The sequence below is a fragment of the Rhipicephalus microplus genome, unplaced genomic scaffold, assembly GCF_043290135.1.
Source record: "Rhipicephalus microplus isolate Deutch F79 unplaced genomic scaffold, USDA_Rmic scaffold_14, whole genome shotgun sequence".
Taxonomy (NCBI): Eukaryota; Metazoa; Arthropoda; class Arachnida; order Ixodida; family Ixodidae; genus Rhipicephalus; species Rhipicephalus microplus.
Window position 1 is genome coordinate 24464885 of NW_027464587.1, and position 25507 is coordinate 24490391.

The 25507-nt window shown below is 47.4% G+C and overlaps 1 protein-coding gene across 8 annotated transcripts in view; it reads right to left on the minus strand.

The window, feature by feature from the left end:
* LOC119180745 (latrophilin Cirl) overlaps positions 1 to 25507 on the minus strand; it is a 490851-nt gene that overhangs the window by 82752 nt on the left and 382592 nt on the right. For all 8 annotated transcript variants that reach the window (XM_075882931.1, XM_075882933.1, XM_037431878.2 and 5 more), the window contains 3 exons: positions 23598 to 23744; positions 17897 to 18003; positions 16804 to 16995 (listed from right to left, as the gene is read on the minus strand). In XM_075882931.1, coding sequence (XP_075739046.1) covers positions 16804 to 16995; positions 17897 to 18003; positions 23598 to 23744 — 446 coding nt within the window. The remainder of the gene's footprint in view (positions 1 to 16803; positions 16996 to 17896; positions 18004 to 23597; positions 23745 to 25507) is intronic.

Sequence of the window (25507 nt, forward strand, 5' to 3'; positions counted from 1 at the left end):
TTGTTATGTGTCTGCGTTACGCCAAGCGAAGACAGCATACAACAGCGCGGGTCCCTATGAAGTGCTCCGCACTCACAATTTCTGCAGATGCTACTGTCGGTTACGCGGAACTCACTACTAGTCAAAAAAAGATGCGCATTGTCCGCAACACGCCTGTACTTCATGAAGAATCGACAAAAAATTGCATGAAAGAAGTGAAGTTGATGGAAAAGAAAATGACAAGTGTAACCCTGAGGGACAAGAAGAGAGTCTAGTTTATCAGGGAACAAACTGGTGTTAGGACATCAATGTCGAAATCAAGAAGAAATGGTCATGGGCAGGGCACGAAGCGCGAATGTTAGATAACCACTGATTATTAAGGATTATAGGCTGAATTCCAAGAGAACGCAAGCGGGGGAAGGGGAGACAGAAATTTAGGTGGTCTTATGAGATAAGAAAATTTGCGGGTATAATGTAACAGCACCAAGCACAGGACCAATTTGACTGGCGCAATATGGACAGGCATTCGGCCTGGAGTTGGCGTAGTCAGGCGGCTGCTGGTAATTATTAATATTTTTATTATTATTATTATTATTATTATTATTATTATTATTATTATTATTATTATTATTATTATTATTATTATTATCACTGAAGTTGTAGGTCCAATATTTTCGAAACAAATCAATGAATATGCACAGAGTGAATGATGATGGGTGGGGCGAGGCATCCATCCGTCTATCCGTCCGTGTGTCCATCCGTCTGTGCCGGCCTCCATGCGTTCGATCGCGTATGAGAATGCAGACGGCACCCGGGTAACACCGACGAGGCGTGAGCCAAGAAGGCCGAGCACAAGCGTCTTCAACGCACCCGCCGCTCTGCTTCGTCCATGCCACACCAACGATCCGCCCCGTACGGCGACTATCCAGAAGATTAAGACTAGTTCTCCGCGCACCCAGGCACAGCCCGCGCAGCGGCCAATGTGTTAGCAGCGATACTGCGCCATCCAGAATATCCTCACTCAAATGCAGTTTGTATATATTTCTACGAGACAGCAACGTTCATTATACCATTCCGGAGGTACTGCCTTTTCATTCTCGTTTCTTCTCTCGGTTACGCGTGACGCAAGACAAGGTTAAACTAAGATGAGCTTTGCCCCTACAAAATTGGCAGATCCCACGTACAGCGGGAGTCGATGATATGCAAAGCACGAATGAGAAATGTTGATATGTCACTTTAAAATCAGCCCAACGTTATGAGGTGGATGTAAATGATGCCATACATGTTCGTTCAGTAAAGAGCACGCGCTCTTCTTTCTTTATTCTTTTTTTTCTTATCGCTTCCCACTTTGTGACCGCCTGCATTTTCCTAATTTATAATGTTCTTATACACACGAGAAAAACTCTGTTATCGCCCTTTATTATCCTGTATTTCTTAAACAAGAACAATTTGTTTTCTGCGCGCTGCTCTAAAATATTTTTGGCTACGTGTGTGCTAGGTGTTTTTTAGTAAGTGTATTGCGGATACTTGTTCTCCTCTCACCAGCAATGTTCCGATGTGAAACTTCAAATGACTTTTTGTACATTCTCTCTTTAGTGACATATAACGCGTTATTTTTTGTTGAGTTCTTTCAAAGTTTGATGTTTCCTTACGGTTTTGTCGCGACACTCGCCCTTTGTAACCCCCCTTACACAATGCCCTGCAACAAAGGCATGTAGGGTATCTTTAAATAAAAAAAATGACTTAAGTGTGATGATTATCATGTTTGGATGTGTCGTTTACCTTCGTCATCTATTCACGTCACGTAATGAAAAAGTTAGTATATGTGAAGTTAGTGAAACGCCCGCGAGCACGCTCTGAGCGTGGTATGTTGTGATGTTCTCACATGACGCGCGTGTCCGAAATATGTTTGCACCAGTCATATATTTCATCATCCATTGACGTCACGTAACACTAAATTTAGCGTATGTGGAGCTAGCAAAACGGCCACGAGCGCATCATGAAAGGCCCAATATACTCATATGTCACTTTAACGCGCACACACTGGGCACAGCGACGCTATATACGTAAGCAAAACGCAAGCACTTAACAGTCTCACGCCAGGCGCGACCACCGTCCATCGGCGCGGCCCGACGGCAACCGGCACGCAATGCGACATGCTGCATATAGCGCCGATGTGTTACCCAAACCAAACTGCGCCTCCCTCTTTTAGTGACGGAGGGACGCCGGACGCGCTGAAACGAGCATGCGTCAAAGCAACGCAGCGCAGCGCGCGCCTGCGAGTATATGGCGTGATGCGACTAAATGAACGCCGGGGAGCACGCGCACCGCGTAACGGCGAAATGTATTGGCACTTTGACTGTGCCACGTAGTCATGTTCTCACATGACACGCATCTCATGATTATCATGTTTGCACCACTCACATACCTCCGTCATGCATTGACGTCAAGTAATACAAATTTTGGCATATGTGAATCTAGTGAAACGGCCGCGAGCGCATCATCATTGTGGCATCTTGTGATGTTGTTACATGACACGCTTGTCGTGGTTATCATGTTTGCACGTGTCATTTGCCAATGTCGTCCGTTCGCGTCGCGTAATGCCAAGTTTGGTACATATGAAGCTAGCGAAACGGCCGCGAGCGCATCATGTGTGTAGCATCAAAGTATAGTCGCATCATAGTCATGTTGTTACATCACACCCATCTCTTGTTTATCATGTTTGCACTGATATCATACTTTCATCATCCAATCCCGTCCCGTAATAGCAAATGTGGTATAAGTGAAGCTAGCGAAACGGCCACCAGCGCATCATGAGCGTGGCATGTAGTCATGTTGTTGCATGACACGCATGTCATGATTTCCAGGTTAGGGTCTGTCGCTTGTCTTCGCCATGCAATCATGCCATACCATACCAGTTTTGCAACATGTCATGTGAAGGAAAGCACCACAAGAGCAGCAGGACCATGACATGTAAATCATGACATTCATGACATGCATTTCATAATTTTCATGTTATGACTAGTCAAATATGATCATCATACAGTCATGATAGGCCATATCAAGCTTGGTATTGATACTATCATCGAAACGGCCAGGAGAGCTGCAAGTCGTAGGCGGCTAGATAGATAGATAGATAGATAGATAGATAGATAGATAGATAGATAGATAGATAGATAGATAGATAGATAGATAGATAGATAGATAGATAGATAGATAGATAGATAGATAGATAGATAGATAGATAGATAGATAGATAGATAGATAGATAGATAGATAGATAGATAGATAGATAGATAGATAGATAGATAGATAGATAGATAGATAGATAGATAGATAGATAGATAGATAGATAGATAGATAGATAGATAGATAGATAGATAGATAGATAGATAGATAGATAGATAGATAGATAGATAGATAGATAGATAGATAGATACGCTCAAAGTCGACGAAGTTCGCTAAGAAATGCTTCGCATTTAAAACCCAAGCAGTCAAATTTGCGTGACGATCAGACATACGTTTCGAGAGGTCAACGTGCAACGGCGTTGCACTGAGCAGCGTAAATATAGCTGGGACAAATGCCTTGCGACGCCGCACGTTCCGCAGGCGGCTTGTTGGGCGTCCCGACCAGCGTGGCTCGGTTTATAATTGGCCACCGTATTTTGCCCGTCGCGAGCTCAAATCGTCGGAGGCACCGACAGACGCCGGTGGTCGAGATGGGGCGCCCAAATTCTTCGTAGCCAGAGGCGATTGATTGATTGGGTTGATTTATTATCGAACAAAAAAACGGCGACATTGGGTGCGCTTGCTCCGGTTGGGTTTCTAAACAAATAAACACGCTTCCCTGGCATCCCCGACTAAGTGACGATTGCGTGAAGTACGTATCTGAACTGGTAGTTACGAGTGCGACAGCACCGTTGGTATTCTGAACGAATATAGAATCTGACAGCAATGACAATTTCCGCCTCAACTGCACTTAGCCTCGATAATTTTTATGAAATTATTGCGAAAGAAAGATGCAATTGAACAACGAGTTAAGTAAGCAAGTACACGAGGAAAACCGACCCATTTGCGGCGGTAGTATTTTAGGACGAGCGCATACGAGATATTTTGCGAGACTCGATAATGCATGCGAGTGCGGGTCTTGGCGCACCAGCGAAAGCAGTGCCCGTAGATACGTCAATTGCTCCGATAAAAATAAGCCTAGATGAAGGTAAAAACCCTCATATCTTCTACACAAATCATCCGTGAACACCTCAACTTAGTGATGTAAATATCAAAATAACATGATTATGCGTCAGTGCATCCGAGCAGAAGTGTGTCTTTCATTGCCCATCCATCGGGATGCGACTGCAGTGACCAGGAATGTAATTTATCATTATAATTTATCATACCAGCGCGACACAGACCTTTTCACCCCTTTCACATCAACTACAATCGAACGTGCGATTGTGCATAAGCAAAAGTAAACGGTATTTGTTTTACCAGGAGCATTACCGATTCTGTTTTCGTCATACATGTGCAGCTTTAGACGAGGGGAAAGTGAAAGCAAACAGCGGAACATCGCACGATTCGAGCGCATCATTATGTAGGCGCGCGGTGGCGGGCATCCGAGAGTCCGTGCCATGACGTCACCCAGGTCTTCCACCAGGAGGCGCCACTCAGCTTCTCAGGGTTACTATAGCGTCACCACGCACTGACTGGGATTGCAACAATTACGTGCCCGCTGTGTATCCAAGCCAGAGACCGAGTGAATGTGCTGGCGCACAGACGGGACAGTCGGACGCCGGAAGAGGATACACGCCGTTGCATCTTGAGTTGCGAACAGACGAGGCGCAGGAGTCACGCGATTAGATATCGGTCCCGCTCTAAACAAACTGCGAGCGCCTTACAGCTGGAGCCCAGCGCCCTGAAAGAACGCAGTGAGGGCGCCCGATTTTGAACAACCGACCATGAGGCGCGTCACTACAGCAACAACCACTGAATAAAAAATGAAAGTACGACCTGTCGCTTCGCGTCTCTGTCAGTCGGCGAGCGCGTCTCCGCTGAGTTCACAGTTGCGGCCACTCTTTCGGTGAAGGCGCTGACACTCCACCCATCAAAGCGGACGACACTACGCGTTACAATGTGGTTGCGTGAGGAATTGTGCGTGCTCATGTGCTTTCTCGTGTTTTATGTGATCGTGCGTTGGGGTACCTTGCCTTAAGTTGCTTTCACTGGAGTACCAGTTCTTGGTGTGCGCGTATATTGCAGACGATATTTTTGTTAGAGGTGTGATCGACGCCGCGATACTGTTGTGTGCCGCTGAGCAGTCCGAACGCAAAAAAAAAAAAAAAAACAAAGCGCTACTGTGAAGTACAACACAATCCCCTGCGATCTACAGTGTCGAGAAGCGCCTCAAGAAGCATATTATTCGTTATCGAACATCTATAATCACAAACGAGCGCTGCCTGCGGACGACAACACCAAATCACGGTGCCAACCGTTCTATTTACGGGCGTGCGCAACGAAACAAGACATCAAGTATCAAAATGCGTCCAGGGCTCTTACCCTTCACACACGGGACAGCCAACCAGCACAGATGAGGAGATACCGAGACATAGAAGCGAGGCCTCTTTTGGGGCGACCGTTTTCGCAGACGAACCGTCGATACGAAACCCTTTCCTCTGGCTGCCGCCGTGGTACGTGCTACCCGCCGTACAATTACTTGGAATGCTCACGAAACCGGGAAGGATCCAAACTAGAAGTGACGGAGAGTAGGTCGAGTGGTAAACTCGGCCAAGAAGTTGTGATGTTCGCGCGGTCAGTCGATATTGATGAATCGAATGATGCCGCCGTGGGTTCACTGTTTTGAAGGTTGTCGCCGAGACAATACTCGGCGCTGGAGTTGGTTTCAGCGTTTTCTTGGAGAGAAATATTCGGGAAACAATCGAAGAATTGTGGAGTACGCACTTGTGGTGAATATTCAAGGCCTCTGTGTGTTCTCGCAAGGCTTGTAATATGTGAGATTATATTTGTAGATCGGTAAGTTTGTTTTCGTGATTTTAAACACCCTTTCCGTGATTTTGTCATTTGTATGGATACCTACGGAATGTACAAGTTTGTGCCTCGATTGAGAATACATCTTTTGTTTTTGTCGTGAACTCTTGAGTTTTAACTCGGTCTTTGAACCACAACCGGCATTGCTAGAACACTAAAAGACCCTATATTTAAATTTTGCCTGGTTTCGCGGTGCGTTTCAGAGGGGCCGATACGTCAGCCCTTCTACCCGGCGATGGCGTACCAATGAAGAGAATCAGGGACCCTTTTCTTTTCAGGTGAGTCAAACGGGCAGCATTCTTGGGGAGTATTGAGGTCCAAAAGCTTGGTTCTTCTAGGGCGAACTATTCACATAATAGGTGTTATAGGTTCTAATAACGATTGTGCATTGAACTTCTGATGCGTAACTACGAAACGAGTTATTATTGGCCTATTTTCATGCGTAGCCATGCCAGTGAAAGCGTTTTTCTGACAGGAGTGTTGGCGCCAAACCAGGCGCAAGGTAAACTGGGCCCGGGACGCCCTTTCGGCGGCACGCAGCAGGCCGCAGCTTTTTTGAATCAGCAGCCGCGCTACAGCACCCGAAAAGTACCAGTCGAATATATATAGTGGTGAGTAGTGTTTAGGCTCGTTTAGGCTCGTTAGGCGAGTCGGCCAAAGCGGCTAGGCACAGAAAACCCCCTCTCTGAAAGCACAGAAAACCCCCTCTCTGAGTGGCGAAAGCGAAAATAAACCGAGGGGGCAAGGGCGATCGCTCTCGGAGCATTTTTCGCCGCCTGCTCACCGCTTTGCGCAGCCCTTCAGAACACCACGCACCGGAGGCGCGGTGGTAGCGCGGGTGTACCTCTGTGGCTAGCATTCTTGGATATCAAGGGAGCGTACGATAGCGTGGTTCAAGAGGAATTGTGGGAAATACTGGACACACTAGGCGTGGAACATGTAGTCACTAATCTTTTAAATGGTATCTATAAAGGTAACAAGGTAGTTATAAAGTGGGAAAAACAGGTATCCAAGCCTGCAAAGGTAAAACGGGGGCTTAGGCAGGGGTGCCCCCTGTCACCCTTATTATTCATGATGTACCTACAAGGATTAGAGGCAAAATTAGAGGGAAGTGGGCTGGGCTTCAACCTCTCTTTAGTCAAACAAGGAAAACTTATTGATCAGGCACTACCACCATTAATGTACGCAGATGATATAGTGCTAATGGCCAACAACAAGGAAGATTTGCAGAGATTGATGGACATCTGCGGTAATGAGGGAGATAGCTTAGATTTTAGATTCAGTAAGGAAAAATCAGCAGTCATGATTTTCAATGACAACGAAGGTAGTGAGCTTAGGATACAGGAAATCACGCTAGAGATAACAGATAAATACAAATATCTGGGCGTATGGATAAGCAATGGGACCGAGTACCTGAGGGAACACGAAATATACGTGACGACTAAAGGTAACAGGAATGCAGCAGTGATGAAAAATAGGGCACTATGGAATTACAATAGGTATGATGTTGTGAGAGGAATATGGAAAGGGGTCATGGTTCCTGGGCTGACGTTCGGCAATGCGGTCTTGTGCATGAGATCAGAAGTTCAAGCAAGATTAGAAATTAAGCAACGTGGAATAGGTAGGCTTGCTTTAGGAGCTCACGGGAATACACCAAATCAGGGAGTACAAGGTGATATGGTATGGACATCATTTGAGGGCAGGGAAGGTAGCAGCAAGATAAAATTTGAGAAGCGATTGAGAGAAATGAAGGAGGAGCGTTGGGCTAGGAAGGTATTCAGCTACTTGTACATGAAGAATGTCGATACAAAATGGAGGAAGCGAACCAGGAAGTTGACTGGTAAATACTTGGAAAACAGCAGGTGGCCAAACGAAAAAGAACTATCGGTTAAGAAGAAAGTGAAGGAAACGGAGACTGACATGTGGAAAATGCGCATGATTAAGAAGTCCGCACTAGAGATCTATCGAACTTTCAAGCAGGAAATTACCAAGGAAAGGATCTATGATAATACTCGGGGTAGTTCTGTACTGTTTGAGGCAAGGACGGGAGTACTGCGAACCAAGACATATCGGGCCAAATACGAAGGGGTAGACACCGTATGCAGTGCGTGTGGAGAGGAAGAAGAAACTGCCGAACACCTGATAATGTTCTGTAAAAGGCTTCACCCTATAGTTCAGGATGATGGCGCAGAGTTTTTCAAAGCACTGGGGTTTAGGGACCGGGAGGGCAAAATAGACTTTAAGCAAGTAGACTTAACTAGAAGGAGGTTATCTGATTGGTGGCTAAAGTCAAGGCACGAGTGAAAATTAAACTCTTCACTGCAAAGTACGAATGCTTAAACTCACTTTTTAAGGAAAAAATAAATAAATATAGTTTTGAGTTCATTAAGTATTACGGCTTGGTGGCGCTAGCCACCGCCCGATCTAAAGGGTACAGCCATATCCATCCATCCATCCATCGGGAGAAACATTGCCACGTCATAGTGACACGTGCGCGAAGACGCGAAATGCCCGCCTCCTCTGCCGCAGGGCGATCCAAGCGAGGCGGGCGGTATGAACAGAAGCACGCTCCCGTCGCTTCAAAAAGTTTGCCGCACCGCCTTTGGTGTGAACCAGGTGAACACGCGAGCACGCGGCTGACGCCACTACCAGCGCCACGTGCCACCCATTGTCGGAAACACCGCGCATGCGCAGGATATGCTCTGCGATGCACTCTTTCTATTGCGTGCACCACGTCATAAATACGCCTGTTCGCCGTCTGCCAGCTGCATTTTTGTTGGCTGAGCTGATACATCTTGCATTTCAAGGTCCATCTCGATTAGAATTTGGTGCTAATACAAAAATCAATATAGAACAGTTTACTTTCCAAGTGCTTATTAAGGAAAACTGCAAAGAGTGAAATAAGCTAAAGTTCAGGATGCATCAGGTTAACAGACAAAAATGGGGTTAGCATACGACGAACAACCGTATCCATATACCGTAGTACGCGCGGTAGAAAGAGTGTATGGCTGAGCACGTGCTGCGCATGTGCAATGTTTCCGACGATGAGTGGTGCGCGGCGCTGACAGTGCTGTTGGCCACACGCTCACGTGTTCAGCCTAACAGTGCTCATCATTGTATCATTATATAATCAACCCCAAGTGAGACCTACGACGACTGTGTGTTCGAAGATGGTAAGTAGTGAAGCTGGGACACAGAAGACAGCCAATCCATGCTCGTCCCGTCAACATGCTCTGCGCAATTTTCTTTCAAAGACACTCGAGTGATTCACAAATATTCCGATTTTGCTGGCTTGTTCTTCGCCTTGAGCTATTGTTACTCTTTTCTACAGCAAGCTCGTTAGTATCCAGATCAGCCAATTCACCACAGCACAGGATAGTATTAGGAATCCACCTTTTCCATTTTCCTGTGCCGCCCACTGTTTCGGAAGGATCCGCGAGAATTGGCGCCCTATCCTGTCTCCTCCTTTTCTTTCTTTGTCGAAGTTGCGCAACAAATATTTGATTAAGCTATGGTATTGCTGAAACGAAGGTCTCCGCGACTAAAGCAACTGACCTTTATCCACGACCAGCGGGCGTTTTGCAACTTTTCCACTAAATGAAGCGCGCATGCGCCATAGCATCGTGAAAAAAAAAGGCCGATTGACACAACCTGCTAAGCGTAAGGTTTAGCACTGCGCGTGATCTTTAATATATGACCAGTTTTCCTTTACGCTGTGCCTCGGGCCATCAAATTTAGAAATAGCAGATGTGCCCCATTTTTATCCCACTGCGCCACTTATTCAAAAACATTATACGTTTCATTCGACAAGTCTTCCCAACTAACGATTTCTATATTTATTTTATTTTGGTTCTGGCAATATCAAATTCTTCTTAAAACATACGTCCTGACTTCAATACAAATAGAAGTGACTCGCGCACTTGTAGCCGAGACATGTGGTCTGTACCACATAAGCTTACACACTATATCCCATGCAGTCACTGAGACATAGCCTACATTATTTACTAACTAAAATGAAAAGAGAAAGATTTACCGTAAGTACTTTGACACGCGAAGAAACTAGGGATTACTTTTGGAAATATTAATGAATAGAAAGACACAAACGAAAGAGTTTTTACATTTTCCCAGTCTTTTTTATTGCTGTGGTTGTAATATTTCTTTCACACTCAGTGTTTCAATATTGTACCGTACCATTGCGCATAACAGCCACGTTTATAGTGATTTTTTTTTAGTGTTGCTACAACTGTCTGTTATGTATATGAATGCATTTCGAGATTTCCTCTCAGTAAATGAGTTAGATATCTATTTTCGTAAACATCGTTTGATTGTAAGCGTCACTCAATGTGTTCCATTTTTATTAGTTTCATTGAGATTGAGTGTTTTATCTGGTATATGCTGAACATGCGTATATATGTGTGATTGTTACTGCTGCCACGTGAAGGCCTTCAGGCAGTTTCAAGCAGTACGATGCAGTTTCTGGAACGCTAAAAATTTCATTGCAAAATAAAAACATTGATTCATTAGCAGTTCCTGCTTCCTACATGATTTGTATCGGTACGGTGCGCGCGGTTACAAGTCACGGCTGGATAGCGCTCCACTATTGAAGGGGACAAAGCGAACGCCAGGTAGGCCTCGATACTTGCGTATGATCGACAACATAAAGCTCTAAAACACGGAGCTCGGCAATCTCTGCCGCTGCGACGACAAGCTCACCTTGCGGAATGGACTTTTCTTTTTCGGTTCATCAGTGATTACCACAGGGCGGTGAGTGCACGGCAAACGAGCGGGTTCATCTCGAAGGAAGGCGTTCTTCTGCGTTTGAGAGAGAAGCTCACACCGTATAGTAGCAGCGACATTGTGAAACCAGTTCACGTCGCCTACGACGCTGCCCCCAGATTACTTGTGCGCACACCACGGGGGACGACTATAACAAACTCCGCGCTGCTTTTTGCCCCGCAACGCATTCTTTTTTCTTGTCTTTCTCTTCCGAACGTCGTGCAGCGGTACGTGCAGCAGCGGCGTCTTCAACCCCCCTTCCATCCTCGCCCAGAGTTCGAGTGACGACGGACAGAGTTTTAAATTCCGAGCAACGCGCGGGTCAGCAAAAGACGGGAGCCACCTTTGCTCGGCGCAAGGGTTAGCGCAGTGTTCGCACATAGCGTGAGTCAGCGCAAAATGAAGAGAAAGAAGGTGCGTGGACACGGAAAGACGGATGACTGCGTCCCGCATTCATTTATGTTCCCTGTTTTGCGGACGTATCGTTTCTGGTATTTACTTGCCGCTCGCTCGCTTAATGCAGAAAACAAATAGCGGGAACTTAGCATCAAGGATAGTAAAAAAAAAACAAAGAAGCAAGGGCTTTAAGCTCGTATGTGCGCTTAAAAAATGCCGGCGCAGCGCAAAGTGTGCACGTGAATAGCCTGCAGCCAACCGGGCTCCGCGAGTGGCGGACCATATGCGGTGACGCTTTAGCGTCTGACTTTTAGAGCTAGCAGTTCCCGCTGACGTCGGGTTCTTAAGATTCTTCGAAGGCCTTCGCTAGAAACACACGTCGTCGTCGAGCTTTCTAAAACCGTGCCCGAGGTTTTAGCGGTCGCCTGGCAACGCTCGAAGGCGAACCACAACGTCTTTCAAATGACATTCATGCCCCGTTTTATTATTTTTTGTTTCTCTTGCGCTGCAAGGCACGACCACTCCTTTGTGGCTGCAGTTGATGGAGCCGCCAAAAGTTGGTTTGAGTTTTTTTTTTTTTTGCCTCGTTTCATGCACACAAGAATCTGCGAGTCTACAGATGAAACGCGTTACCAGCGCATCGGTAGCTAAGCGCGGAGCATATCGACGCATGAGCAATATGAAACGAAACACTGAAATCCCCTTCAAGAGCCCAGAGTGGCAAAAGGTAGAAGTCCAGCGCAAAAGTGTTCGTTATAATAGGTTTTACAACTAGGAAAGTACCTCTCGCAAGTCATTACCGAGAACTAGCGGACAAAAAAGTATGAGGCATGGTGTACTTACAATGCAAATGTAAGGAAACTAAAGTGGATAAAAAGATCACCTGCCGCCGGCAAAAACCAAACCTTTAGATGTAGCAGGTACTGGCCAGAACGAGGTTAAAATCTTCTCGTCTACTTTTCTAGAAGAACTGTGCGATGTCTGTGCACGTTAAAGACTAATATGTGGTAGACATTACCGGAGCCCACCACTACGGGTCTGTCATAGTCATATCGCGCTTTTTGGACGTCAGACCCCACGTTCTACTGTTGTTATATATTGTTACACGTATTGGAACACATTTGTCGTAATTCGTAAAAAAATATTACCATAAACGCACAAGACAGCTATAGAGAGCACAAGATAATAAATAAAAAGACCAAGGAGATTTGTCGCTATTCATTCAGGGCATTGAAGCAGCAGGACTCAAACTCGATTTTCACGGCGAAGCTTTTTTGCAAATCGTTCCTCGTTTGTGGATCCAGAAGGCTCTCGTCATCGTAAACGGGAGTTTGTCACATAAATTGGGCTAAACCGCTGTTGTACCTGCACTGCAGCCTATACTAAAAATGTAGAACGGGACAGTAAACCCGAAAAATGGCCGCAAGACGGCCGAAGACACCGAGTACGTATACAACGAGAGAATACGATAGGGTGCGGCAACGGCAGCTGCGAGAGGGGGCGCCAACGACGATGTGCCCGCGACCACTTGGTTTAAGTTAAGTGCGAGTTTCTGTATCTGGAGGTTGCACAACCGTGTCATGTCTTTGAGGTTAAACTCGATGATTTCTGCATTGGCAATCAACGTAGAAACAGCCCAGAGAGAAGCAACCAGAATAGTCTTCAGAATCGTGCAGTCTCACAGTTTCAAGCCTTGTGCGGCTTAGCGCTAGGCTTTGCCAACTTATTATTTCATCAACACCAGGTGAAGAAACAATCAAATGGAAGACGTTGGACGAAAAAATTGCAAGAGAAAGCGCTACTGCGTAACAAGTGTAAACCGGTTTCGAGACATTCGAGGCGAGCTTTGCCGCAATAGTTTCTCAGATTATGCTATAGGTCTAGAAGGTCAACAAAACTATGCACTACAGTAACAAGAGAAGCTGCCACGGTGCCAACACCGTCGTCCGCACAGGGTGTTCTCTGCGTCATCGTTTCTTTTGTGGTAGCCGGCGTGCGAAGCGCTCCGTTGCTCGCTCGTGCAGACACAAAGCGCTTCATATTCCAAGCCATTCTAGTCCGGGCGCAATCCTCGAACCGGGGTTCGTACAAACCCGCGCGCGCGCAAACACTTCTTCCGGGCCTTCCAAACGAAGGGTTTCGCGATTCATTGGGATGAGTCTAAAACAGTGCGCAAGTCATCTGATGTGCTTCATGAAGGATAAGGTTTGGGCCTTGTCCGCTTTGTCTTTATCGGCCTAATTGTAGTGTGCGCGATTCATCAACTCTTCTGCGTAGTTTTCTGACCGGGCTCAAAAAAAAAAAAGCGTTGGCGGGCTGCTTTAATGTTTGCGCACAATATCACTGTAGCTACAGCCCCGCCGCGGTGGTCTAGTGGCTAAGGTACTCGGCTGCTGACCCGCAGGGCGCGGGTTCGAATCCCGGCTGCGGCGGTTGCATTTCCGATGGAGGCGGAAACGTTGTAGGCCCGTGTGCTCAGATTTGGGTGCACGTTAAAGTACCCCAGGTGGTCTAAATTTCCGGAGCCCTCCACTACGGCGTCTCTCATAATCATATAGTGGTTTTGGGACGTTAAACCCCACATATCAATCATCACTGTAGCTACAACCCGTGACCTTGTAGGCTGAAGTTTTGTTTATAATGTCCAGTATCGACGGTCTGAAGGAACATCCGGGGCACTGTATACATATGACTAATTCCTGTCTCCGACAGGCTTACTTGTGCTCGGAGGCGGTGCGGGTTTATAGCCACCCCCGAGAGGCGGCACCGCGCTGCGTCACCACGCATTGGGGATGACGGTAGTCTACACACACACAAAAAAAAAACTTGCAGAAAGACGTAAGGCTTGGCGAGAATCGCCTCTCGATCAATGCCTGGTTATACTCGGGCCACAATAACAACTGACATGTTTGCTATACTTTTTTTTCTGGCACCAGCCTCTTGAGATGGCTGCGACCCACGCTCAGGCTCGAGTCTCCGGATTAATATCAACCATTTAGGAATGTGTAACGAGCGCCTTAATCAAAGCACACGGGAGTTCTCTGCAGTTCGTCCACACTGAAACGCGGTCTCCGAGGCCGCAAGTCGATACAACGCTCTCGAGCTCTACACAGGACACCGCTCGTGCTTGATACCCACTAGGTGGGTATCTAGCACGGGCCATGACAAAGGAGTGCGGAGAGACCGGTTGAGTTCCTTGTATTCTAGGAAGGCTGAAGTCGAAACATCGACCAGAGACGAAGTACGCGAGCGAGATCGGAGTCCGCTTTGTTACCACACACACAGACACACATGTACACAAACACACACACACATGCAGACACACGTATGCGCGCACGCAAGAGGGTCTTTTCTACCTTCGCTTATGCAGATTCAAAGTCCAAAGCCATCTTCTTTTTCCCCCCGTTCATGTACCAATGCTGCCCGCTACCCTTCGAAAGCTTTTCTGCACCCAACCTGGTCTGGAACTGCCTTCATGATCGCATCACATCTGACCCAGCTACGGTGTAGCGCGATGACGTCAGGATGTGATGTGACGTCACTATAATGTCACAATTACGTCACAATGCCACAAATTTTGCCATCTCTGACGTCATCCTGCGATGAATTTTCGCATTGCTCGTGCCCGAAGCCACAAGGTGCCGACATTCCGCCTTGAAGTTTTCTGGGGCATTTAATGCTTTCGCCTCAACGGCCCCTCATCCAGCCCCGCGTTCGAGGACGAAGAGGGTTTCGTGCTCACCTTGGCTACTCTTGCTGTACGGGCGATATCTCCACCGCGCCACTTACTTCTGGAAAGCACGCGCACAATGTCAGCACTAAGCGTCCAGCCAATGCGCTTGTCGGCTACGTGCCGCTATCTCCACCTGCGTCGTCGGAAACGCACTAACAGGAGCGAAATTGCTTGATCGCGCATGAATAATCATGCGAGACAAGCAAGAACGGATGGGCGGCTTCGTGGCAAAGCAGTGCAAGGCGCAATTCACATCTGACTTTTCGCACATGTAGACGAAAGCGGAGCAGCGGCGTAGCCAAGGGGTGGCACACCAGGTCCGTCCCCCGAAACATATTTTCCCATTAGAATAGGGAGCGAAAAATTGCCTTCTCAATGAAGTACCCGCTCAAAAATCGAAAATGTGCCCCCCCCCCTCAAAAAAAAAAAAGAATCTGGCTCCGCTCCTGACGCAGTGTGTGCACTAGATATACATATTACGAAGTGCACCTGAAAGACTAGAAATGTTAAGAGAAAATAACACGCCATCGGTTTTCCTTTTTGCTGTTTTTTTTTAATTTCGAAGGCTGATGACGAGTTCCTCGAAAAAAAAAATCGGTGAAATGCAGACTCAGTTCCCCTAGCCGGTTAGCAAACAGTGGCTCGAGACGATACTACTCTGCACGATGACGCACTCGACGAAGCGCGCAGTGCCAAGTATCCACAGTAGAAGAGATCGATTGCACAAATGACGTAGACAAGAGGCGCTTTGGCCGACCTTCGACCCACGCCGAGCTCGGCCTTGCCATACATGGAGAACGAAGCAGCAAAACAAGCTCACGGCCAGGAAATCTAATTTATGCCCAGCCGAAACTCGAGCCGTCCCTCAGGAAGGAAAGGGCCACTCGTACGCACGTATAAAGGACGGCTATAATTCGACCGACCCACAGCGGCGATAGAAACGTCGATGGCTACGGGTCAAAACCGATTGCTCGATTCAGGACTGGTAGTTGGGCTAGTTGGTGATACATTATGATACATTATGAGGAGAGACACAAACAATGCTTGTTTGTGTCTCTTCTCTTCGTACCGTGAGTTTGTGCGCTGTTACTGCCCATAATGCTCGATTACCTCTAAGAAATTGTCGGTGGGAAGTGGAGTAAGAGACGCCATATGTAATAAGACAGACGTTTGGCGCGTCGCACGTCCAGATCGAGCATCGCAGTGGCAGCGCGACATAGCCGTTAGAAAACAAACCAATGGATCGCATCTTGCGCAGCATGCCCCCCCTCTCCCTTCCCCCCAAAATGCAATAAAAAAGAAAAAAAACCTGTGAGGAACCCTTATGCAACCACTTTTGACGACTCCAAGGCACAAAGCCGTCTTTTCCCTGGCATAAAATAATATATAAGAGTGCTTAGACACAGCATGAAGGCCGGAAGTGAAGCACACGGATATGCTTTATATTTTTATCACGGAACCCCACCAACTGCTCCAATCAGCGCGTCGTGTCCTTCTCTCTCTCAGCGCATGTACTATGCTGCTGTTCTGCCCTAGCATTATGCACCTAATGTTGCTCTGCACTGCACCCTCAAACATAGGAGGCCCCACACCTGGTTTCGCATGGCCTACAGTAATCAGAACACCACCGACCACGCGGAGTCATGACAGCATCATGCGACGTTACTTCACGTGGCGTCGTTGTGACGTAACAAATATTCCACATTCCTGAGGTCATCGTGACGCCACATGGTGGAGTCATCTCGCGGTCATTTTATTTTCCTTCACTCATCAGCGACGCCGTGGGGCGCCTACAGTCAAATCTCGCGTCCGATGAGGCCTCTAAGAAGCGAGGCGCTGTTCTCGCCTTATTCTTAGCCGTACGGAAAAAAGCTTACCTGCAGCAGCTCCTTGACGACCTGGAAGCGGCGCCTCTCGTCCGGGAAGTCGTCCAGTCGGCGAGTCATCCGGGCCAGTAGCCTTTGTATGACGCCCGCCGTCTGAGCGATGTCACCACCCAGCAGCGTCTTCGTGCGAGTAATCACCTCCAGCTCCACTGCCAGGTTGACCACCGAGTCGTCCTCATCGGCCTGTGAGTTACATCAACAACGACACTCACTCGAGCTCAACTACCAAACAGCGCCACGGGGTTATAGCCAGTTCAACAAAGTAATTCCTTGGAGTAGAAGTTATGACTCAGTGCAGGTTGGGAAAACCTGGAGCCGCCCCTTCGCTCCACGTCACGCAACGTGATGCTTCCGCAGACAGGCGTCAAAGATACGACGGCTCCACCGGAGCCCCACCGCTGCGCTAGCACGTGACTAGGCGAAGGACTTCTTCCCGGGCGCTTGGTCACCTGTTTGCGTAACCTTGGCAAGAACAGGCTGAACGCACATTTTGCACGCGATGACTACGTGCACACGAGTATAAATTTCCATCACTTATTACGCAATACTAGCCACCTTGAGTTCTGTGGTGGTGATACTCGTTCGTTTGCTGTACCTTGATATTTGGAACACCCTCGAACGTGGCGATCAGCTTTTCATTGAAGGAAAGTCTTCGAGGGCTCGTTTCTTTGCTAAAAACCATCTTCTTGAGAACCAGCAGACAATGAAGCCAAGGAAGGTAATGGGAGGGTAATTTTAACTGCTAGCAGCAAGCTGTCCATTGTCCGCGTTTATTTCTTGCCATCTATGGCACAATTATTACAATGCACTAGCAAGAGTATATATATATATATATATATATATATATATATATATATATATATATATATATATATATATATATATATATATATATATATCTTCACATTTACAATACGTTTGCGTCTACTAACTTCCCCTATACATTGCTTGGCATTATTGTCTGTTAGATCTCATTATATTGTGTCAAAACCACGAAAAAAAAAGCCCTTAAGTACTACTTTCCTGTATATACACATCGGCTCAGCATGCTACGCAGAGGCAAGAAAAAGGAAAGGCAGCGCACCCTCGACTTGAGGTTCTCCATCCAGGCGGAGTAACAGGCACTTAGGTTGGGAGTGTCGTGTTCCCAGTACGGCGGGCTACCCGGCAGACAGCGCCATCTGGCGTGACCTGTAACGAGAAAGCACATCACCTTTTTCAGCAGTGACAGCTACGGCCCCATTACGCACACGCCACGGCCCAAGGCGACGGTGCGTAAAACGAACGTGCGTCAGGACAGTAAACCAGTTTATATAAATGTTTACACACTAGTTGAAACAGGGATGCCAGTAATTTGACTATTATAGGCGTGCTATAGTAGACGAGAAAACCAAGCTCAAAGCTTCATTCAAGTTCAAGGGGTGGAACGGGCTTCGTTGCTTTAGAGCAGCTCAAGGAGCAGTTTTGACGCAGCTTTGCAGAATTAAAAACGGGAGTTTCAGAGCAGCGTTGGAGCACGAACTCGTGTATTTTGAAACATTGCAAGTTAAAGGGATACTGACACCTTTCTTCGGAGGAGAGTTTACTCTGCCATACAAATCACCTGTATGCAGAGACGGCTCTGAACAAGTGTGACGGTTAGCAAATGTCGATAACACATTCTATTTTGATATTTAAAGTCGTAATTTTCGCGGCGCAATTACCAACATTAACACTAGCTTCACGTCCGGCTACAGTACGAATGCCAGTGACTTCGCGCAGCAATTTGGCACGTTTGTAATGACGTCAAGCACCAAAACACAAAGATGGCACTTGCGCGTCACCCTCTTGATCATCTGCTCGCGCCGTGCGGCCCCTATCAACCATTGTACCAGAGAAGCGAGCTAGCGGAGTCTGGAATATAACGTGCCTGCACGCGAACACAATATATACGCTTATCAAAGGTCAAAGGACTTATCGGACTTCCAATTCTATCATTCCGCCAATACTTTGCCCTGTGAATTGGCTTCAATCGTGCCAGTGAAACGGGAGACAGCAGATGCAAGTTGCACCAATTGCAGTCCAATCCGCTCCTGAGGCGAGCGTGAGTCGACCTCGTGCACCGCGGCGGAGGTGGAGACTGGACGCCAACCAAGCGAAGTTCACTCTGTTCGCTCCGGAGGCATACACGCACAACATGCAGTTGCTGACCGACTTGCTGACGAAGAACCTGCGCCTGAAAAAGCGTTGGACACATGGTATGATTCGGCATTCGATTCGGCGTACGACGATTCACGACACATGGGGAGAACGTACGAGCCGTCAGCGCTCGGTCTCCGCCCATGTACGGCACCTCAGCTGGCACGCTCGGAGGACGTCTTATCCACAGAATAAAGAGCCTCAAATAGTCATGCTTGGTTGTCTGGTAACATTGCCAACAAAGCTACGCCTTCTCGAGCGACAAACATCGCCAGAGCCCGCAGTCATTCTCGTAGGCCTTGCGACGCCGACGCTCTCGGTAGCGTCGCTTGCATTCCAATGTGAGCTCATTTTTGTGCGCTTTTTGCCAAAATGATAAATACTTTTTTACATATATGCGCTCTCACTCGTGCAACTGGTTTTCTCGACAACCTCGATGTATAGAGCGAAGGTGTGAACGAAGCGGGCCGGTTCAACCATACGGTCGGTGCCACTGTTTGGTTACCTGTGAAATGGCCTGCCATCACTGCTTGATATCTCGTTATTGGTTCGGAAACAGATGTTGCCTTGCAGAAATAGCACACTTCAAGCGTCGCTTTATTTAATAATGAGTTATTTCACGCCATCAACAGCTTATCCAATGTTTTTCATGCCAACGACAACGCTGATATGCACAAATACCACTACGATCGGGGCTATATGGGTGGCGAGGAACAAACCTGCGACGGGCGCCCACCCTCTGTCCCGCACGGATGCGACTGTTGGCATGAACAGCCGTACGGCAAATCACATGCGTATTCTCACCATGTGTCCAGCACTAAAGTGATGCCAACCAAACGTTGAGCCCCACACGATCAGTGCGCCGCATAGGAAGCAGACAGTCGAAGAAGCGACGTGCTCACGAGGATACGTCGCGAAAACTTCCGCATACGCATATTACCACCTGGTGGCGCTGCTCATACCATGTCTTGATGTGATGGTACATGCAGTAGTAACCGAAACTAGCTTTTAAAAGCAGGCTGTAAATCATTTTTCCCGGCACATTGACGCTTACCACTACGTTTCGTGCGCTCGTGGGTGCTTGACCTACAATTTGAAGCAAAAAAAGTAAAAAATTTCGTGTCAGTAGTCGGTAGCTCTTTAATTTTGGAGCGAGATTCCTAAGATCTCCCATCACGGTCAATTAAAATTTTTTGTCTGGCAAACATATATATATATATATATATATATATATATATATATATATATATATATATATATATATATATATATATATATGTGTGTGTGTGTGTGTGTGTGTGTGTGTGTGTGTGTGTGTGTGTGTGTGTGTGTGTGTGTGTGTGTGTGTGTGTGTGTGTGTGTGTTCTAGGCATTTATACATCACAGCAGAAAGCGCAGTAGCTCGAGTATATATGACACAATAAAACAATAATTGATTGATATGTGGGGTTTAACGTCCCAAAACCACCATATGATTATGAGAGACGCCGTAGTGGAGGGCTCCGGAAATTTCGACCACCTGGGGTTCTTTAACGTGCGCCCAAATCTGAGCACACGGGCCTACAACATTTCCGCCTCCATCGGAAATGCAGCCGCCGCAGCCGGGATCTGAACCCGCGACCTGCAGGTCAGCAGCCGAGTACCTTAGCCACTAGACCACCGCGGCGGGGCCATAAAACAATAAAGAAGAATTAAAGATGTTCCAGTCATGAATACGTCACAGCGAAGATGATCGAGAACCGCCACGGAAACATACATGAGCAATACGCTCAGCGCAACGCTGCTAGGCGATGGTGCGGAAAGGTTTTCTTTTCTTTTGCGATAGAAATTTCAGGCCACTCCCGACGGATTCTGCCATGGCCGTCATGTTCCGTGTAAAGTCCAAGTTCGAAACATCCCTAACGCTCCGCGATGTTCTACCCGCGGGTTAGAGCGGGTGAAAAACAAGAGAAAAATTATTTTTTAGCGTTACGAGTCCACGCGTGCTCATAATATTATTATTATTGATCATTCTGCTAAGAAATTTTCTCAAGATGCAAAAGCCACAGCGCAGGTGTCGACGCTAAGGCACAATCGCGCTGCGTCAATACAGCGACAATATTTAGGTCCAGCGAAGCGAGAGGAGGGGGCAATCTGGTTGCAGGTGCTGTCCACATGTGGCGACCACACCAGATAAGTCGTCCGAAATGTAGGTCACTAATTGCGCCTCTAAAGTGAGGAAAATGGCGGCCTGGTATCGTCGGAGGCCGCATTTGGGACCCACAGTTCAAACAAAAATCCGACACTTCATGAGCCGCCTGGGGCACAGGCCTCCGATTGGCGAACAGACACAAGCACGAAGAGGCCGAAGGCGACAAAGTGGCGTACAAAAAAAAAAAAAGCCGTATAATGACCCTGTCACAGTGCGACAAAAAACCAGAACACACAGAGGAAAACTAAACGAAACAAGAACAATGAGGGGCACCTGCGCACGCAGACCGACTGGGGTCAATCGGACGCGACAGGTCACTCCTATCTGGGCGCTTTTAGGCAGCCTCCTATTCCGCCAAGAACGTGACTCTCAGCGGCCGACGCATTTATCGACATCATTGCTTTTAAAAGCCCCCACGTTATCTTAAAAGCTAATAAGCTTCGGTTGGAAAAAGAAAAAAAGAGGATTAACGCTTCCGCGCGACCGCCCCTTCCCGACGAATAAGAACACTTGATTGGAGACTTTTTTTTTCTTTTTGACGCGGGCAGTGCTTTCTGCCTCTGTTATATCGAACTTTTCATTACTATTATGATTCTTTCTTATCACCTCTCACGCACCACTAATTAATGGCGCGCGTCCTTTGGAAACGGCCGCGTATAGGCTTAGACAAGTTCGCGTCGGATAAGCTAACAACCCCGCTTAGGGTTTTCATTTAAGGAGAGGAAACAAGTAGCCGTCCAAAAAGAGCTGTGCTTCTGCGGTTCCGAATATTTACCGAATAAATATGTGAAAGCTGGCATAGATTTTTTACATTGTACACAGATTCAATTGCGCGATATACACATGTTTAGTTTTTAAGATTTCTTTGCAGTTTCTGTATTATCATGGTTGCTATTTTTATTTTTGGAATTTGGACTTGATTTTTATATCTTTATTTATTTTTTTATTTATTTATCTATTTGGTGTTTTTATTATTGTTGTTGACTTCACATTGCTGATTGTTTGCTACTGCTGTCGTGCTAAAAGGTAGCTGTGCGCCTTTGTCAAGCTGCATCTTTTGGAGAGCAGCTTTAACCTGCAGCTGTTCTTCATCAAACTATTGATGAAAAATAAACATTATTATTATTATTATTATTATTATTATTATTATTATTATTATTATTATTATTATACAAAACGTTCCCAGTCAAAGATGGCGATGACGCGTATCGAGTTGTAAGAGCTACCGTATTTATCCAATTCCAACGCACCTCTGATTACAACGGGCAAAATAACGGCCAATTTACACCCAATTATTGGGAAGAAATGGTTGATAGACCACAAGGACACCTAGTAAAGATAAGGGCCCCATTTCAGATGGCTCCAGCGATACAAAATGTGACAAGCAGACGTACTACAATGGTTGCCGCAACACATTAGCGGTCACACCACGCAAAGACCGAAAAGATGGGATTTTAAGGCCTATTTTTTCCGATACAGAGTGCGCGTTGCAACCGGGTAAGTACGGTACGGTATACTCTGAGAAAGAAAAATTAACGGGCCGTTCGAATCTCGTACAACTAAAAGTGAGAGTCGCACGTATGTAGAGGAGCCGTTTGACTCTCGTTTGGAGAGTATAGTGCAGTGACTCTTCTCTGGAAAGTCGTGCTTCCCGCATGATGAGTCAGCGTGCCTCTCTCTAAAAGGGTGCTACACTTGTGACACTCACACGTAATAAAGGGGAGTCCGGCTCGTTAAATACATCCTCATTTTCATCTCATCTTACTACCAAGTTGTCACGAACGGGCGAAGGCGAAAACTATGTGCTTTACTCCTCTGAGCCAATGTGTTGATGCTGCCTGAGCACCATTTGAAACGTGGTTCTGGGCTGCCTTCAATACCGAAGGGAACTCACGATCCTCGTCGTATTTTGCGTTGCCCCGCCACGGTGGTCTACTGGCTAAGGCACTGGGTTGCTGACCCGCAGCTCACGGGATCGAATCACGGCTGCGGCGGCTGCATTTTCGATATAGGCGAAAATGCTGCAGGCCCGTAAACTCAGATTTGGGTGCATGTTAAAGAATTCCAGGCGGTCAAAGTTTCCGGAGCCCTCCGCTACGGCGTCTCTCATAATCATATGGTGGTTTTGAGACTTTAAACCTCAAATATCATCTTGTTTTGCGTTGCGTCCGCAATCGGACCACCTTCGAACAATCTACGATGCTATTTGATGACTTCGTGACGTGATGTGAATTGGCAGTGACGTAACGATGACGGTACAAACTTGGTAGTTCTTCTGTCCTCGCAAGATTACGTCAATATCTCATCATATACCTTATAGCACTCGTCGCCGACGCTGCATCAACGCGAGACGCCGTCGGTCAGTTCAATGAGGCAGCTAAGGCCTTAACATAGCGAACGAAGAAAGTGGCCTCACCGATGGCGCCTCCAGGGCATCGCTGGACGGCGGTGTCACCGGGGCGTGTCCAGTTCCAGAAGCTGCTGCGCGACTGCATGGGCGGACAGAAGCCTTGGTGCAGGTAGGACGGCACGCCACTTTCCCGGTCCGGGTCCTGGAATTTCCCTGTGATACACACAACCGCGTCGGTTGTCAGCACCTGCCATAGGACCGCCCCATGTAGTACCTGTTGCATGCAACGCGCGGAAAAGCTTGCCAACATCAAAGGCGCGATTTGCATGCCAGTGTCCAAACAAGCAGAAGCACAGAATCAATTTTTTTCTTGTTGGGGACGAAATCAAACGAACCAGTAAACATGTATTCAGCTACATGCATGTGTTCGACGTGAAAGCTGCCGGGAGCACTGCCCAGTGATCGGCCCGCCGCTCGGCGACGCCGCCCACTCGGGTTCAACAGCGGCACAGGAAGTCTTGGTGTGTGATGCAGTGGCACCCTCTCCCTTTTTTACTGCCTCCTCGCTGTTACTTGGTTTCTCAATCCTTGCTACAGCACACTACACTTCGCCGTGCTAGGTTTTACCCTTTCCTTTCTCCTCACATGGTGGGACTTTGGGTTTGTTACAGGGGCCAGGTGCCTCGTGAGGCTTTTTGCATTTTCGCTGGTCCCCTTGTCCTTACTCTTTGCTGAAATAAATTTCAATTCAAATCCCTCCTCCCTCTCATTTACCGCCCCTTGCTATATGCATGCCTATTCTGTCTACGGCTTTGTATGCCTGCTGCATGCAAGCTACACGAGATCACAGGAGACGACAGCTTGGGACGCAATCATTCACCACATTTACCGTATTTACTCGATTCCAGCGCGATCACGCTTCTAGCGCGAGGGGTGACTGTTGATTGCATCCAGAGGGGGAAAACAGTATTTTGGTATTCAATTCTAACGCGACAGTCCAATTTACATAGCAAGAACCACGAATAAAATTTGTGTTACATTTCAGTAAGAACGGCAATAAAGGTTCAGGCACGCGTCAAGTTAATGCGACAAGTTACACGAGAAGTTACTGCGACAAGTTGCTGCTTCGTTACGCATCTCGGGATGCCGCACATGCGCGAGCCATTTATAATTGTTTGAAAACGAATATATTTGGCTTTGGACAATTGTGAGGGACGCCGTAGCACAGTAAGCCGGAAATTTCGACAATGTTATCGCACAGTCCAGGGGCGTCTAGCATTTCGCCTCCATCAAAATGTGACCGCCTCCATGGGGATCGAATCCACGACCTGCTAGTCACAAGCCGAACACCGAAACGACGGACCTGTTCGAAAGCGAAAGCCAGGGGTATCGCTGTCAAGGAAAGCGCCCCTTGCGCCCCCTGCCACGGATCTACTGTGGGGAACGGCACCGCCCGAAGATCAGCTCGCAGTCACAGCGGGAAAGGGGACGAGAACCTGGTACCTGCTTCGGCGCATCGGTTCACGCCCCATTCGAAAGTAATTACTGGGTCACCCACAATAAATTTCGCGGGTGAACGCGGAGGCAACGACACATAACGACGCCCGATCTACGCAGCGCTCCCTCTCGGCGGCCGCCAAGCGCTCGTCGGCCATGTGCTCGCGCTTTCTAGAGGCGCTCTTGGGGTGTCCCCATATAGAGAAACATACTTACGTGAAGAGCGGACACTCTCGTAGGGCGGGCTACTGTTCAGCACCAAGAGCGTATGGTGAGACCAATGATGTTTTCGGCCTTAAAAAAAAAAAAAAGGACTTTTTTTTTTCTTTCCGATGCCGGGATTTCAACCCGTACCCTCAAGCTCCGAAAGCGAGGCCTTACCACTGGGCTGCACACCCATGCTTCCGCAAAGGGAATAAATGTACGGTACATGTTCACCGCATGAATGTGCACCCTTTGTTTAAAAAATGCAGAAAGAT